Here is a 19,303-nt window from a genome sequence, read left to right on the forward strand (position 1 = left end):
GTATCCGGAAAATTATTGCTAAATCGTTGCACAGCTACAGTATAACAGAAATGTGGAAGTACGGTTAGACGGATATATTGAAAAACGTACGCTTTGACGGATATATAGAAAAACGTAAGTTTAATAGAAATGAAACAGACGACAAACTGAAATGATACCGAGAAGAAAAAATATCGATAACTCAAAAGTTAAAATAAAGTTAAATAGCCTCTAAAATTGCCCTCAAATACTACATTCTTCATATTAGCTTTAATTCGTAAAACATGTGCTCCATCCATCTTGATGGTGAAGTTTAGAGCGAAATATGGCATTTAGGTCATGGAATTCTTATCTAAGTATAGAATATACTATAAGAAAGCTATTTAGATAGAAAAATCATGAAAATGAAAAAAGCCAAAATTTCCAAAATTCTCGTTTTTTTTACAAAAAAGCCGGCTTTTTATGTGAAAAAAAACCATCGATTCAAAAAAGCCGGCTTTTTTGCATCTCTAGTTAAATTACATTTTTGGAGCTGAATGACTGCTATGATAGCAAACAATTCTCATTTTTAGGCTTTTAAAGGATTGTTTGTGAGATCAGTGTTCCAGCAATAAATTTGCGAGTCTAATCCTGATTCCCAAGTACTGAAAAATCTTTATACTGATGCTGTCCTGAAGGAATTATCAGTGTGTAAATATAGAAGAGGGTTGCTTCAAGAAATATACAGTAAACTCCCGATTATCCGATTAATTGGGCAACCGCGGATAATACACAAAATGATCGAGGAAGGACAAAAATTAACAGCAAATGCTTTTAAACAATTTCTGTAATCACTATGGGGTTGTACATATACAATTATGACTTAACACACCGTACTTTTCTGTACTTCCAACTGTGTAAGTTTACTTCTTTTTTTTTAACCTTTTGTTTTTCTGTTAAAACACCTTTTGTTTGTGATTGAAGTTCCTTTTTAAACAACATTTTTTCATAGTTGGATGACTTAATCTGACTTGTTGATTTTCTTATGATTTATTGTCGCAAAAAGAAAGAAAGAAAAAAGGAAGTATGTGGATAATCGGAAGTATACCGTGTGTAGTTCTACTTTAGTAAATTCATTGTAAATGTTGTTCCGTTTGGTTTAAATACTTGTGTTGATATTACTTTTGATTGGGGGCCATGTGGTGGCTCAGTGGTAGATTGTTCACCTTTGGTGTATGGGGTTCTTGGTTCGATCCCAGCTTGCGCCAAGTGAATTTTGTGGTGAACAAATACCATGTGCTTGGGTTTTCTCAGGGTTTTCAGTTTCTTGATTCCACTATTTCCTTCATTTCTCATCATCACCGTCTCCTTTAGCCTAGCTGGCATAATCGTGAGACGTAAAACTTAAAGATTTCATTTCATTTCAGTACTTTTGGTTGCTGTAAATACCAAATAATGATACATTTTAGAGGCTAATTTAAAATGGTATAGCTAAGTTAAGTTCCTCCCTGGAAATTTCTGGCAGCCCTAAGCTTCTATACTTTGCCTGGCTTCCATTAGCTTAAAGCACGTGATTTTAGTTGCAGTATGTTGTATATGTAAATATGGTGGATTTGTAGTTGTGAATACGGTTACTAAAAGTATATTAGTAACGTGATTTTTCAAAACCTAATATTAAAAGAACTCAAATTTGGTCGTACTTTAAGTGAAAAAGTAAAAAACTGGTGAAGTCAGAAAATACTAAATAAACTTGTTACGTACAACGCTGCGCTTTTTGCTTTTGCTGTTGGCCATGTATAAACATTAAATCTATTAATTTTAAGTTAATGATCGTGTCACGAAATTTTAAATGAATGAAAATGTATTTTTTTTTTTTTTCGTAGTCGGTTCTATACACTTTTTTCTGTCTCTCTTTTTAATATTGAACTAAGCGTAACATTTCTATACGAAAGAAATCCGCATTTGTTCTATTAACCAAATCCTTGGAATATCAAATCAATATCCCTGTTGATAGGGGCTAATACATGTGTCTTTGGTGCACGTGGTCCCGGGTTCGACTTGTCGAAGAGCACGAAAAATTAATTTCACAATCATTCGTTTTAATCCATGAACAACAGTTGCACTACTGGTGAATTATAATTTATATTATTATTATTATTATTATTTGTACATACAAGTTGAAGATTACTTATATGTTAGACTTCTCTGAAATCCCAACTAGTACTCCTTAATTTAGATACTAAAATTGAGTACACTATATGAAAAAACCTTGTTTTTATACTTTAGGCATTAACTAACTTATTTGTAATTTTGTGTACTTTGATCCAGTATGTAATAACTTGGAAACAACTGAACAGGGATTGCTGTGGTTGTACGAAGAGAGTGAGATCATTGTGCGTACATTCATGTGTAAAACAATGAGCAAATCATCAATATTTTGATAATAATAATAATAATAATAATAATAATAATAATAATAATAATAATAATAATGGAAAAACATTATTTAATATCAACTAGTTTTTTTGGGGGGGGAGGGGGTATGATTAAATTTACTAATTTTTGTTTTACTTTTTTTCAGGAAAATCATCGTTGAGTATACAGTTCGTTGAAGGTCAGTTTGTGGACTCGTATGATCCAACTATTGAAAATAGTAAGTATATTCAGGTTGAACGGATATTTTAAGAAAATACACATAAAACTGTTTATAGCGAAACCTCTGTGGTTTACTTAAAGTAACGTATTATTATGTCGTACATGATAGAGAAACTTGCTCAGCCAAGGAACATTTTTTATATTTTGTTTTACTGAAATTCTTATATTTGTGCAAGGCTAAAGAGCTTTGCGCGGTGTATCGTTCAGTAATGACATGGAATTGAGGGCTTGGTTGGACGAATTCTTTGCGTCAGGACAGAGTGATGTGCTGAACGATGGGAGAAAGTTGCAAACAACAACGGAGAGTATATTATTCATGTAGTTGGTTGTAGTTTGTGTATTAAAATAAATGTGGAAAAAGTGCTAGCGAATTATTTCTCAACCCAATATATATCAGGATCTTTTCATCTACATATTGGGAATATAGAAAACACTTTATATATACAGGGTGGCCCTAGAGCAGGTATACAGTCCCGTACTGTATTTTATATCATTTCTTATTGTTGTTAAACAGGTAGACCTAGTTTCTTTATTATTTGTTCTCAATGTCCTTTTACTTATAACTTAAGCTCGAAACAAATAAATTCATAAACTAGAATGTTATACTTGATCAATGCAGGGGTGTATACCTACTTTTGGGCCACCCTGTATATATATATATATATAACGAAGTTCGATGTTTGGATAAATATCTTCATTACAACATTTCAGTTAGTAGCTTAAGAAGGTATAAAATTAATCACATTTTTATTGTAGACAAAGAAAATAGTTAGGACGCTGTATCACGAAAGAAATTACAGACTTTTAACTATATAAAAACGAAAAGAATAAAAGCGAATTCAGACAGAGATCTCTCAGACTGTCTCATTGTTTCCTATGCTAACATATAGATTAAAGGAAATGTTTCAGTGAAATAATATTAGATATAGTCTTAAACTTCGGATTAACATTGAAAAATCATGACTGCGAACCAAGAAGCTCATTCAGTGCTCAGTAAAGTTACATGTGAATATCATTTGTGTGACAAAGCGAAATACCGAAAGAATTAGGAAACATATTAGAGAGTCCTAAGAAAAGGATCTGCTATTTTAAATGTATCTGAGCCAAATAATTTGTTGGCTGGTTTAAACCTTGGTTGAAACTAGCTTTTTTTTTTCTTTCTTCAAAAAATTCAACTGGTTTAAAAAAAAAAAAAAAAACGAAAAATGTTCCTAAAGTGTAAGTGTTCGTAAAATCGTGATGAACACACGTTTGTGGGTTATCGCGGTTTACTCCCGTAACTTTTTTTATATGTCTAAGTTTATGACTGTTTCTTTTGTGTTTTTAAATAATTTGTTATTATTGTTATGCAGTTGCAATCAAAGAAATATACTAAATATTCTTTCGTTTAAATAATGTTTACTATTGATAAAATACATCGAAATGCCATACTTTTTGGGGGAGCCATACAAACCCCATGAGAGGCATTTATTGAAATCAGAAGTGTTTTTCGTATCTATTTATGTATAAATTATATTACTAGATCCAAAGTGGACTCAATTAGTTCGTATCTTTATTCACTTTTCTTTCTGATTTATTTATTTATTTTATTTTATTTTATTTATTTATTTATTATTTTTTTTTTTTTACAGACTAATAAAAGTCATAGTGAACGAACTTGGACTAAATTAGTTCTTCTGTACTTTGCAGTATTTTGAAATTTTCCATATGAAATTCTGTGTAATGGTTTCACTTATACAACTATTTATCTTTTTGCCCTTCTGAAATGCCTCTTGACAGTTATATTAACAAGTATGTAAAGATCAGTACAACGTATTTTTTATCAGGAGTCCTTCGTGAGTGAGTTGGCAGATGATCGCATTTGTGGCCAATTAGTCCCGGTTTCCAGTTAGAATGGAGAACAATTTCTCGGATGTAAGCCAAGAAGCGGGTTGGATACCGCTTTAAGCTTATGTGACCACTTCCAGCATAATCCGGTTGTTGCATATAACACCAAAGCGAAACAAACTTATTTCTGTCCATATGTGATATAAATACCTAGTGCAAATTATTTAAACCGAAAAAATCTGGTTTAAGCAAAAGAAACCGGGTTTTAAAAAAAACGGGTTTTGTGTTGTTGTTTTTTACAATAAAAAACATGGTTTTTGCCAACCCTGATCTGAGCGATTACTCCAGCGTAAGTACAATATGTACAAGTAACGGAGTCACTTGTACACTTCGTGAAGGGGTTTGGTTTGTATGACGTGATATTTTCTCAACTAAAACTGCAGTTGGATTTCTACCATCTCCGGTTTTAGTAGAGAGATAGAGTATATTCTTGAGATGCTTAACTGATTACAAAAAATCCATTCTCGTGTACGGTTTTTATTCTATGACTATCAACATTAAAACTGGAAATGGTTGATTTTTGTGGTTTGAATAGGGATTGAGAGAGATGATGATACATATTCTTAGAATACAAAATCGATTACGGAAAACCTCTTATCGTTTTTGCTGTATGTAGATCAATATTGAAACCGGAAGTTGTAGTGAATTTCTATCACGTTCGGTTTTAGTAGAGTGAAGGGTGGGTATGATCCTGTCACCACGGCATGGCGCGTCCTCAGGTTGCGGATCGAGGAGAAGGACTCTAGATATAGAGGTTAGCTGCGAATATACTGAATAAGCAGTCGCGGACAGCCGACTAGGAGTGGTCCTCCAGCTTGGGGGTTTGGGTAGGGCTAACAACCTCATCCTGTAAAAAAAAAAGCACTTGTTCAGAAATATTCACAAAAGCCTCGGACAAGGACTGATAACTTGGCACGACCTCAGCAAAAGAAAATGGACATGAGATTTGGAACATGGAATATTAGGAGTCTTTATAGGGCAGGCGCGTTAAAATCCACAACGAGTGAGTTAGAGAAATACAGGATGGACGTAGTAGGAGTTCAGGAAGTTAGGTGGGAAGGAAATGGATCTGAGAATTCCGGAAATTTTACATTCTTTTACGGAGAAGGAAATAAAAATCACCAGTTAGGAACAGGGTTTTTCGTTCATAAACGTATATTACCAGCAATTAAACGAGTTGAATTTGTTACTGATAGACTTTCCTTTATTACTCTTAAGGGACGGTGGTGTGATATTATTGTTTTAAATGTACATGCCCCAACTGAAGATAAGGATGACGATATAAAAGACAGTTTTTACGAAGAAGTGGAACGGATATTTGACCAACTCCCGCGATACCATATGAAAATTCTATTAGGGGATTTCAATGCGAAGGTAGGACGAGAGGATATTTTCAAACCGACTATAGGGAACGAAAGTCTGCATAAGGAAAGTAATGACAACGGTGTTAGACTCGTGAATTTTGCAACATCCAAAAACCTAATCGTGAAGAGTACAAAATTCCCACATCGCGACGTTCATAAATACACTTGGACATCACCAGACGGAAAAACAATCAAATTGATCACGTTTTAGTAGATAGAAGAAGGCAATCTAGCATAATTGATGTCCGATCGTTTAGAGGGGCTGATTGTGACACTGACCACTACCTGGTAGCAGCGATAATACGAGAGAGGTTATCGTTGAATAAAGGTAATATTCATTGTCCGAAAACGGAGAGATTCAATTTAAAGAAATTGGAAGAGAGCCAGGTAAGAGAGAAATACCAGATTGAAGTTTCGAATAGATTCTCGGCCTTAGAAGATTCGGAGGGCACTAGTGTTGAGGATACCTGGATTGAAATTAGAGATAGCATTAACATTTCAGCAAAAGAAAAATTGGGACAAACCATGGTTCAACCAGGAATGCATAAAACTAGCAGAGAAGAGAAAACAGGCAAAATTACGCTGGCTACAAAATCCGAATGAAATAACTACACAAAATTTCGCAGATATCAGGCGGGAAACTTCCAAAACTTTTAGAACAAAGAAACGCGATTTTCTGAAAGCTAAAATTAAGGAACTTGAAGATAATAGTAAAAATAAAAACATTCGGGACATGTATAAGGGAATCAACGAATTTAAGAAAGGCTATCAACCTCGTGCTTATATATTAAAGAAATCTGACGGTACAGTTATCACTGACACGGATAGCATCTTAAATAGATGGAAAGATTTCTTTGACGATTTGCTTAACACGCAACCAAAAACTAGTGTGCGTGGAGAAAAGGTGATACACACCGCAGAACCGTATATTCCAGAACCCAACCGAATAGAAGTAGAAACCGTTATAAAGAAATTAAAGAAACACAAATCTCCGGGTGTAGATGAAATTCCGGCTGAGTTAATTTTAGCTGGAGGCGAAAAATTGTGGAACAAGATACACAAACTCATTCTCCTTATCTGGAACAAGGAAGAATTGCCACAAGAGTGGAAAGAATCAATCATTGTTCCATTCACAAGAAAGGCGACAAAACTGACTGTAATAATTATCGAGGCATTTCTCTTCTGTCAACATCCTATAAAATCCTTTCAAATATTCTGTTAGCAAGACTGACCCCATACGCAAATGAAATTATTGGAGATTATCAGTGCGGATTTAGACGAAATCGATCAACTATCGACCAAATATTTACCATTCGCCAAATACTCGAAAAAAAGTGGGAATACAATACCCCGGTACATCAACTATTTATTGATTTTAGAAAGGCGTACGACTCGGTTAGGAGAGAAACATTATACAACGTCCTTACAGAACTTGGAATACCGAGAAAGCTAATTAGATTAATTAAGATATGTTTAAATGAATCTCAAAGTAAAGTCCGTGTAGGAAAATATTTGTCCACGAGCTTTCACGTCTTAAATGGCCTGAAACAAGGAGATGCGTTGTCGCCATTATTATTTAACTTTGTTCTGGAATACGCTATAAGGGAAATCAAAGATATCAACTAGGGCCTAGAGTTGAACGGTATTCACCAGGTTATGGCATATGCTGATGATGTAAATTTAATAGGGGACGATAGGAGAACAATAGAAAGAAATGCAGAGAAAGTTTGGCGAAAGTTGGGTCTACGTAACAACTCAGTTTTATAGTTAAATAATAAACAATACTTCTTACAATTTGGGTAATGTCAATAAATGATACTGCAAAAGTAATCTAACAATCTTGCAATCATTGTATAAAATTAAAGGAAATCGTTCGTTTAATGTTATTTTACTTTTATCTGTTTACAGCATTTACCAAGTCAGTCAAAGTTCGCGGTCAAGAATATGAAGTGAAACTGGTTGACACGGCAGGTCAAGATGAATATTCAATTTTCCCGCCTCAGTACTCGATGGATATTCACGGATACGTTCTGGTCTATTCAATTACTTCATCTAAATCATTTGAAGTAGTTCAGATAATATACGAGAAGCTTCTAGACATGACAGGAAAAGTACAGTAAGTAGTTGTTCATTATTGTAGTTTTTATATGTGCTAATATACTTAAAACATATATGCAATTAATTTTTTTGCATATACTGTAATGGCAATCTTGTTCAAGGAGTTAATTTGTACGTTACATATTTGGTCTGATTTGAAGCTTTAGAACTAAAAGATAATTATTATGTTAAATCAGGGATGCAAATAACCACTCGCCCGGGGCGAGTGGTTCATCGGTGCGGGTGAGTTTTTAATATCTCTATTAAAATACCGAAGGCTCTAAATAATGTCTATTGTGGAATGTGGGCTAGTAGCTTTTTTCTTGGGCTAGTAAAATTGTGTTGCTTATTTGCATCCCTGTGTTAAATATTACTGTAAGTGCTTTCAAAAAGCTTAAAGTAATCAGAATTTAAGAGAAATATCAGACTCAAGTGGGAACTCAGATTTAAGGCCACTGGCAATCTTGAAAAACAAAGAGGAGAATAGAGATATTAATTTATTTGTAGAGAAATTCATTTTTCTATTAAAAAATTAGAGACACGTATAGAAAAGTTACTTTAGCTGTAGTAAAGCGATAACTTTAAATGTTTACACAATGCCTTTGACTATTCTCAAATGAGGTTTATTGTTAAAGGTATAGAAAAGATGAGAGAAAATTGTATAATTACTTGAAATGGAAAAACTTCGAAGGATCTTTAATATACTGTTATCAAGACGGTATAGCGTCGGTGGCGTAATCGGTCCGATGCTAGGGTGGCGAAAATTTGAAAGATAGTAAAGTGTCGATAGTAAGCTTGAACTCTAGCAGCAAGTTGACTGCTGTTTTCAATTTGTAATTCTTTTTAAATAAAATACAACATTTTTAGTTCTAAGAGCATAGGTTATTTAAATGGATCTCTTCAATTGAATGTTGCGATGAAAAGGGATCTTATGGACCAAAAGTAGAAATAACTTTCTTTGCAGATTCTGGTAGCTATTAATTTAAAAAGCGTATACTCAAGGAGTGAGAACTTGGTGTCCATTAATTTCGTAGTTATAGCTGGTGTTATAGGTATGACCTTCAAAAGTATAGTCAAATAATGAGATCTTGATCTCAGTAATAATTTTTTTTATTTTATTTCATGTACAGAAAGTGAAAAATCTTGCTGCTATTTCAAACACTTGTGCCTTGTATAGCAGTTCTTATGCACTTTTCTACATGTAGGTTTTTTTTTTTTTTTTTTTTTAAAAAAAAAAAACGTCTTCAGTGTTTTTTTGTCTTCAAACCTCTTCCTCTTATTTGATGGTCCTGATCCATCTGTAGCATCACTAAAGTGTGGACAATACCTTGTGATGATCCGTCTTTGGTACTTACTTTTTTTGGCTTCGATTCTGTTCGTTTTGAGCAGGATAAGCTAGCTGCTAATTCTGAACAACATGGGCTGTTTGTTCATATAGGTACAACTCGATATTCAAGAAGTTGTTGTATTTGGCTTTCCCACTGTGTTAGAAATACTCACATCTTGCTTGAAAATGGAAAATACCTGAGTGGTACTGTTCGCTAGCCGTTTACATTCTACAACAGTTGGGTTTTGTGAAGTGATGGAAGTCAATTATTGCTGGAATTGTGACGAAGTTCTGCGATAGGAATGTGTTCCATTTATACAGTAACATTGCTTCATCACGTAGTTATAAGTGATAATTGCTTGGTTTTCCCCTGTTATGGTGGAAATATCAACACAATCTACGATGTAACTCAATGTTCCAACAGTTTCTTTTGAATATATTTTTGCATCAAGAGTCCAAACATTCTGTCCGGAGAAAATTTCGAGTCGATCACCAGCAAAAGCTTATGGTGCTTGCCGTTTCAACCGATTGCTACTCTTCAAGGGCGATATTGAACTACCGCGTTGATTTTATTTTGTTCACGCAAAATGTGAGCAAAAATATAAGGTTTTAATTATGAGACAAAAATCAAATTTTGATGTATCTCGAAAACTATTGGACGGAACCTTACGAAACTTGGACAGTTAATAAAGATCAGTCTCCTAGTAATTAATAAAGGACAGTCTCCTAGTAATTAATAAAGATATCTAGTGTGAATTTTGTGTATGTCACAAGTCCCTAAAGAAAATCGACTCGGGACAATTTTGAGACATCCCGGGGTAATTAAGACACACGATTTTCTCAGTTTGTAAAGTACTTATGAGGATGAAACAAGGTGTAATTATGAGACAAGAGTTGGTGCTGGATATGCTGGATCCACTTTCTGCCAGATATGGTGGAATATTAAGACTTTTCACCCAAAGTCTATAAATATTACAAGCACTTACATTATTTGTTTTTACGGAGAATAGGGTGAACATTTTTATTGACTGTTTACTATGAATAATGAAATTTCACTAAATATTAAGTATCAACAATTAGATTTGCATTTTCTGATAATGCGCTGAAAAGGACCAGTTAGGTAACATTAGTTTTACCCACAAAAAAATTAAATTAAAACAAATTTTACTTTTTTTTCTCATGCTATAGGCCGCATGTTACATCCATTTACATGATGAATCTTTTAAATAAAATTAAAAAATAATAATAAAAAAAAACTTCAAAGGCTGAACACAAATATTCATAAACAATGCTCACATAACCCAAGTTCACCGTAAAAAATGAAATTGTAGCCATAGCCACATTTTGGCTACAAAAACAAAATCATTTTAACAGCGTGACAACGAATATTCATAAACAAATACTAGGCCTATATCCCAAGACTACACCGGTTCATCATTTTTTAAAGTTTTCCAACAGTTACAAAACTGACAATACCGAAAACATTAACATTGAAAGTGAAGTACATATATCTCACTTGCGAGGTGACTCCTGCCACTGAGACAAGAAAAAAAGTTCTCTTGAACTTTCGGCTATCAGACATAGTTTCGGATCTACAAGGTAACGAAAGCGTGGGAAAATGACTTTCGGACACCAATAGTTCGGAAACTATCCAACGTAAAGAGGGTGGGTAAAAAATTCACTGAAGAAGTTATACCTGCTATATTGAATTTTGCATGTTTCTCAATCCTACCATGCACGCGCAAGGGATTCCCCAAAGGAACGTAGGGAGTCCCGGATGATCTGCCAAACGAAAATTGGTCTAAATCGATATGAATTGATAGGGTTTCTACCAGGTAACAGTATTTCGTTTGTATTAAGTCGATATCTGGAACAAATACAAAATGGCGGACACCTTCGTGCCCGTTGTGTGTGGTTGCATAATCGCCAAGTACGGATGTTAGCCAACAGTGACGTTCTGAGTATTAAGTGTAGCGAATAATCCGCCAAATGAAAATTGGTCTAAATGGATATGAATTAATAGGATTTCTACCACGTAACAATAATTCGTTTGTATTAAGTCGATATCTGGAACAAATACAAAATGGCGGACACCGTGCCCGTTGTGTGTGGTTGCATAATCGCCAGGTACGGATGCTACCAACAGTGACGTTCTGAGTATTAAGTGTAGCGAATTTGTACTCAAGTGCTCTAGAAATACATCTGGAGTGTCGGTAGAGAACAACAGATGAATCAGGGTGATTCACATGTGTGGAAACACTTAACGAAAAATTCCCAGAAATGCACTCATACTAAGTAAACGTGAGTTCAAAGCGTCGTAAATATAAGGATTAGCGTCAAGAACATGAAAGTCATTGCCAATTCACCAATAATATTCCCTCAGTCCGATGCAATATGAAGTGCACTGTTGCATACCAATAAGGATCCAACAACTGAGGCCAAGTTGAAATTGTGCAAGGGGACTCACAAATAAACTGGTAAACTAATTGAATGTCACTAGTGGGATCGCACGATCGATACTGAAATGCGGTTGTTCTAGTGGGATTTCTGCGAAGAGGATATTGAAGAAGTGACATGTAAAATTCCACTCGATTTAATATTCTAAGCAGAAGTCCAATATGAGTAAAATGATCGCATCACATGTGAATTGAAATGCTCAGGATTTTATGATTGTAAATGAAAATACTCAGAAGTATGTGGAAATTATTATTGGATAAGTTTGAGTTTGTTAAGGTGGTGGATACCCTTTTCTTTCACCTCGCAGTGGTACAACCATGAAACCCATACTCTAAATTTATGTACCTAATCGTAATAATAATCAACTTCGAAAAGATAATGATAGAATTTATGTTCACTAGCACTGGAATGTAAGTTCTAGTTTCTTGGGCAAAGCCTGTCACAGTGACCTTCTTTACTAAATGACTTTCAGATTAACCTCGGAGATTTTGAAAAATAAGCTACGTAATTATGGGTAATAACAAACAATATGAACACTTCTTTATACTTTTCTTTCATTTCAGCGTGCCAATTGTGCTAGTTGGGAACAAAACCGATCTTCACATGGAACGTATGATTAGTTCTGACGAAGGAAAGAGACTAGCTGATTCGTGGAAAGCTGCATTTTTGGAGACGTCGGCGAAGCAAAATGAGGTAATTACTTTCTTGTTTGAAGTAAAATCCTTGAGCGTCAATATGTTAGGGGTTGTAATACTCGTCTCCCATAATTTTGGCTACTAATACTTTTGTGTAAGCGCTCGTAGGTGTTGAATGTAAATTAATCTGACAACATTTCTGAACATGTCGTTCTCCGAGAAATATCAGTTTTTGGAAGAGTGGTAATTCGTAAAAATTGATATGAAGAAAAATCACGAAGAGCTTTGTAAAACCTCAGAACATCCCTAAGGTGAGAGAATAGTTACATTTTAAGTATAGAATACGTAACCCGTCAGATCGTTGCAATTTGTGGTGTTTTGACACGAAATAAATGTGCACTTAAAATCTAACCCCAGAATCGTATTTTAGAGAGATCTTTGCAGCTGAGAACATTATCACCAAAGACAAAACCATGTGACGAGTGATGCACACTACTATGTATTCATATTTAATGATTGTAGGAAAACCTCTTCATTCCAGCAAAATAAGTGCCTGGTATGCAATATGAAAAATGTGCATTACTTCATTTTTTCCTTTCACGAAATTGTAACCAACGATATTAATGTTAACATTGGGTAGCAGATTCTGACTGTGTTACATGGGACGAGAAATACAGTACGAGTGTCGCAAGTAGTGAACGCGACACTCGTGTCGCAATTACAACGTTTATTTTGAGAGAATTTTTCTATAATAGGACTATTTTCATGAGTTTGTAAGCCCTCGATCTCGTAAAGCACCGTATGTGCGCAAATATAGGCTGCACTTTTTTCCAAAATTTTGGCTTGAAAAATCATGATGCAGCCTATAATCGAGATTTTACCCCCCTCAGATAATAAATCGTCAACTTCAAAATAGTATGTACACGTATCTTATGGGTTGAAATTAATACTATTACAAGTTACTGCAGTTACTTTTGTAAACCATCGAAGACTTAAAAAGAAAAACTTACCTTGTTTGCAAAAATTGACTCCTTCATTGGGTACCGATAATACCGATAAAATTGGCATAAAAATCACTTGTACACGTGATACTTTTCTTAACAGGAATATGTATCTTTGTTATACTGTATATTTAATCTACGGTATATTTATATACAGTACCTGTTCTTGAAAGAAGAAAAGCAACTTTGTTTATCAGAACTGCGTCAGCTTGTTTGTACCCACCCAAATCAAGCACAATCACTTTCCACCATCTCAGCATCACAAACGTCTGATTCTTCACCCTCGCTAGACTATCCAAAATGGTGCTCAGAGTCACTACCAGAAAGGTCTCGTCAGTCTTATCAAAATTATTGAAAATTCCAGTTTTTTTTTTAACTTTTCATGGCAGGTTCTTCCGATATTGACCGCCAAGCAGCCAAAATCTAACGGCACACTTCTGATACAGATGCGTGTTACAAACTGCCTCCTGGCATCGAAGTTATCTTTTTCATGATGTAATTTCTATAGAATTGTCTTACACTAGCTTTGAATGGATGACTGATACACACATCCAAAGCTGCAACACACAACTTTCTCGTAAATTTAGTAGTGCGGCCTATATTCACGCTAATACAGTATCTCTCTTTCCTTTCTTTTGATATATATATAATATAAATTATAGGATGTTATCTGAAGCGAGCGTGGGAAACCAGTTACGTACGAGATGATAGTGAAGACATTCAAACAATACTAAAAACATTTCAGAAGTGCATTCTAAGTTCTTTCGTTAAACGCTTCATCAAATTGGGAAGGGAAGACGTAGGAAGAAAAGAGTACAAACGCGGCTTCGAAGCGTCCAAGTGGGCGCCATCTTGGAACCCAAGAAATAGCTACCCAATCTGGACACATTACAACTACTTTCCTAATGTTCTTCGGTGCCTTCCATTTCAATTCAGGCAGAGCATGTACCATCATCATCTCAGATATTGTTGGAACTTTTTTATAGCAACTAGACATGTTTTTAAGAGACCCATATTTTTTTGTTTTGTCGAAAAAAATTTTCCCGCCAAGTAATGGGCCATCAAAGACGGGGAGTACAATTTATGAATTGTAGAAGACATGGAAAATGGTCAACTTCGGAGCCTCACCATTCGGCTATGAAGACAGGTAGAGTTATAATTCTTGTTGTGGTATGTACATTATAGTTTGGTTTGCGCATGCGTATCTTTTTGTACATATATTAACAAATGAACGTCAATTTATCTGAAAGGTCGAAGTTTGTGAATTTTTTCGAGCACTTCCGGTTCGAATTTTAAAATTCTGTTTTCACGGTTGGTAAGACCTAGCTACCTGCTTTCCGAAAAAAAAAAAAATGTATCGCTTCTGTGTGCAACCGTTTTGTCCCAAAAAAATTCGAGAAATTTAAAATTTTCAAAAATCGCCATTTTGGGGCGCCATTTTCTCGAAAACACCATCTTTTAAAATTCGGAAATTTTATCAGAATTCTGATGAATAATAAACACACCAAATACCATTCTCGACCAATGCTTCATGAATTAACTGCAGCCTTTTAAAGTTAGCGAAGTTTCGTTAACTTTGATGTCACAGTTAGCAACACTGGGAACAATAAAAGTGCAATGATTTGATGATGTTTGTGGTTCACATTCATTAAATGTAGAGTGAAAGGTTTTCTTGACTGTTGTTTCATTATTTTGATCAAGAAGGCTCTCTGAAATAGTAAAATGAGCTCCCCCTACTCATCCGTTTTCTTAATCCGAAATAATCTGAGGTGGAAATTAGGATTACGAAACACACATATTTTAAGTTTACTTGAAATGGCCATCCAATAAATTCTGATGATCTACGAAAAGCCTGAACTATTACCTCAGTGATGATTTGGAATGCTCCAGACAAAGTCTCAATTAAGTGCGACGTCATTACAGTGATCGAAAAAGGACAAAAGTCGAAACGTTTTTTTACGCGTTCCAAAGAAATTTACTGACTTTTTAAACAGAACAATTCTAACATAAGAACGGGTCACTCGGAATTTTACAGTATTCGACTAAAGTGGGTCAGTCCGCAACCTGCGAGGGAAGTGTGTATGTGTGTGTGTGTATTGTGCAAATTTTAAGTTAGCTCCTACTGCGTTGCTACAAATCAAAGGTGCAGCCTGTATTGAAGCTGTCATGAGTGACTTATTTCCCTTAGTAGTATGATCCGTAGAAAATGACAACTGTCTTCTTCAAGAATGTGGTGAATGTCCTGGAGTGGAAGGAATAAGTGTGGAGTCTTTAATTATTGATCCTGATGAAAATGAAAGTGTTACGTATGCCATATGGGAAAACAATAATCTCGTTAAGAAACTGTGCCACTTTCTGTTTTCGTATCGTACATTGCTGGTTTAACTGTAAGAATTGTAATTCATGACTACATCAAGAAAATCCAAAGAGAATTAATTGCTACCGAAACGCACCGTATAAAATTTCAAGATGCAAATTCTATTTTACTTCATGTGGACTTTGCTGAAAACTGAACTGTTGTTCTGCAAAGTGAAATTCAGAGTTATCACCGGAATATGAAACAACTGACAGTTTTGTTGTAATAAACGACGATAAAACACACGATTCGGCTCATGTACTCATAGCCATAGACAAGATTCTAAACATACTCGAAGAAAAGCGGAAATATATTTTATAGGAAAAGGTTTGAATACGTGAAAATAAGTGTCTACACTTTCCCAAACCATGTCAGTGATTTCTGATGGTGCTGCATCCCACTTTAAAAATCGCTTTCAGATGTTCGAGATGCAGACAGGTCCGATAAAGCAGTGTTTTTGCAGTGAAACCGGCCATGCAAGGGTCTCTGCGACGGTATTGGAGGGGGGGGGGAAGGTGTAAAGAATGTGGCAACGCGGCATAACAGATACACAGTATTAAAACCGCAGAAGAAAAAAATGAAATGAAATCTTTAAGTTTTACGTCCCACGCTTATGCTGGTTAGGCTAAAGAAGACTGTGATTATGAGAAATGAATGAAATGATGGAATGCAGAAAGTGGGAGGAAACGGGATAACCCCGAGAAAACCCACGAGCCCAGTGTTTGTCCACCACAAAGCCCACACGGTGCGAGCCAGGATCGAACCAAGGACCCCAAGCACCGGAGTTGAATGCTCTACCATTGAGCCACCGCGCTCCCACTAGAACCGCAGAAGAATTCGTGAGTATAGTGCAAGTACAAACTCCGGGTATTAGTCTCGTTTTGTTGCCGGGAACTGAATTCGACGACTTCCGGAAAGGAAAAAAGGGAAAGTATACGACCGGTAAATGGTATTCAACGAAGTCATCTTTGGCTTTCGGAAAATGGCGAAGTTTTTATGGCAGTAACGGGTCACCATGAACTAACTTCATGCTTCCCCCAAAATCGAACTTCTGCAATTCAAATGTCAATTAAGAAATCTACAAAAACGAACTTTTGTTACATACATATATGTGTGATAACCAGTGGTGCGCAGCGGAAATATTATGAATAAATCATGAATTACGTGAAGTTGAAGTGCTGTTTATGATTCTACATGGACCTTCAGCATTTGTGACTATCGACAATGTGCTACGCAGGGACGGATCCAGGACGGACTTCTGGAAGGGGGGAGGGGGTAATATTGCTACTTAGAGGTACTTTTAAGAGCTCCAAACTCTGAGATCGGTTTTATTTATACATAAAATAAAAAAGTTTCTTCCCCCTAGATCCACTCCAGGACGAGTTGTGAGTGAGCCAACACCTATTGGAGCACCTGCACGGTTACATGCTATTAGCGAAGAAGACAACAACCTAGCAAATAATTAATCTATGTAAAAAAAAAATAAAATAAAATAATAATAATAATAATAATAATAATAATAATAATAATAATAATAATATAATAATAATAATAAATCAGTGAAATTTTGTTTCCGAAAACCATTTTAAGTAAGTGAACTTGAAATTTGTGCGTTTCGTAATCGTAATTTCCACCTCAGATTATTTCGGTTTAAGAAAACGGAGGAGTAGGGGGAGGCTCATTTTACTATTTCAGAGAGCCTTCTTGATCAAAATAAGAGTCAAGAAAACCTTTTATTCTTCATTTAATGAATGTGAACCACAAACAACATCAAATCATTGCACATTTATTGTTCCCAGTGTTGCTAACTGTGACATCAAAGTTAACGAAACTTCTCTAACTTTAAAAGGCTGCAGTTAAAATTCATGAAGCATTGGTCGAGAATGGTATTTGGTGTTTATTATTCATATAAAGTTGAACCATCTGATAAAATTTCAGAATTTTAAAAGATGGTGTTTTCGAGAAAATGGCGCCCCAAAATGGCGATTTTTGAAAATTTTAAATTTCTCGAATTTTTTGCGACAAAACGGTTGCACACAGAAGCGATACAATTTTTTTTTCGGAAAGCGGGTAGCTAGGTCTTACCAACCGTGAAAACAGAATTTTAAAATTCGAACCGGAAGTGCTCGAAAAAATTCACAAACTTCGACTTTTCAGATAAATTGACGTTCATTTGTTAATATATGCACAAGATACGCATGCGCAAACCAAACTATAATAAAATATAGTTCATTTATATCCCTATGTACATACCACAACAAGAATTATAACTCTACCTGTCTCCATAGCCGAATAGTGAGGCTCCGAAGTTGACCATTTTCCATGTCTTCTACAATTCATAAATTGTACTCCCCGTCTTTGATGGCCCATTACTTGGCGGGAAAATTTTTTTTCGACAAAACAAAAAAATATGGGTCTCTTAAAAACATGTCTAGTTGCTATAAAAAAAAGTTTCAACAATATCTGAGATGGTGATGGTACAATTTTATATTTTTTTACCTGAGTTGAAATGGAAGGCACCCTTCTTCTTTTTTGAGACAATTAAATTTCGTAGACAACAAACACTAATAGCTAGGCATATGTTGTAATTAAGGCGTGTTCTTAATTGTTTAACTGCTTACTGCTGTAAAGGCGGTTTGATAAGTAATCTGGTTCATACTTACAGGTGACGCTAACGTCATCTGTATATGTAGTCAGAAAATTCCCTTTCTATGAATAAATAATCTGGTCTAAGTCATTCTGGCAGTAATTCGTTGCTTAAACAGAAATGTTTTGAGTAACAGTGAAGAATTAATAAAATTGGAATTCATGCTGTGATTCATTCTTTTTTCTGGAAAGGAAAGTATCGAAGGAAATTCATGAGAGGATTTTACCTATATTGGATGACTCATGTCCTCTCTATAAATTTCTTCGACCTTTGGTAAATGAATTTAAGCGTGGCAGAACCAGCATTGAAAATGCATCACGTCCTGGAGCCCCGAAATCAGCTATGACATCTGAAATTATATAAGTAAATTCCACAATTTGGTTTTAGCCTACAGACGAGATAATGACGGTGCACCCATTCGGAAGCCACTTGCATCGTTGAGCGGGTTCACCTTGTCTTGCATAATGAATTGCACAAGAAAGGGGAAAAAATGAAGATGAGTGCTGCGTTTACTGTTTCCTGAATAAGAGGCCGTGACGTTTGGGAATGATTGGCCAAGCTGCAATTTGAACTGCTCCCACATGCTGGCTATAGACTGAAATAGTGTGACGTCACATCCTTCTCGTTGCCATGGTGATCGCCATTTTATTTTCTAAACAACAAGTAGCCTAACTACCTAACGAACCTCTGTGCAAAACGAAAACAGTGACGAAATATTTCGAAACTGCAAACATTAGAGAGGAACAAATACTTATGTTTCTTTTTAAATATTTCTAATGATTGAAACTGAAAGAAAAAAAAAAAAAAAAAAAAGATAGAAAAGGTAAGCAGAAAAGAAATATGTTAAATAATGTTACGTGCATGACAAGCATTGAAATCTTGGAAATCAGCGAGTTCACATGTCTTGTGAAATTTCCCC

General features: G+C 35.2%; 1 protein-coding gene across 1 annotated transcript in view; it reads left to right on the plus strand.

Moving 5' to 3' along the window:
- Positions 1–19,303, plus strand: part of Rheb (Ras homolog enriched in brain) — a 39,637-nt gene that overhangs the window by 10,242 nt on the left and 10,092 nt on the right. Inside the window, exons 2-4 of the mRNA XM_081736139.1 lie at positions 2,540–2,611; positions 7,773–7,980; positions 12,309–12,438. Of these exons, the coding sequence (XP_081592265.1) occupies positions 2,540–2,611; positions 7,773–7,980; positions 12,309–12,438 (410 nt within the window). The remainder of the gene's footprint in view (positions 1–2,539; positions 2,612–7,772; positions 7,981–12,308; positions 12,439–19,303) is intronic.

This window comes from Thermobia domestica, chromosome 13 (assembly GCF_964235325.1).
Source record: "Thermobia domestica chromosome 13, izTheDome1.hap1.1, whole genome shotgun sequence".
In the NCBI taxonomy this organism is placed as follows: Eukaryota; Metazoa; Arthropoda; class Insecta; order Zygentoma; family Lepismatidae; genus Thermobia; species Thermobia domestica.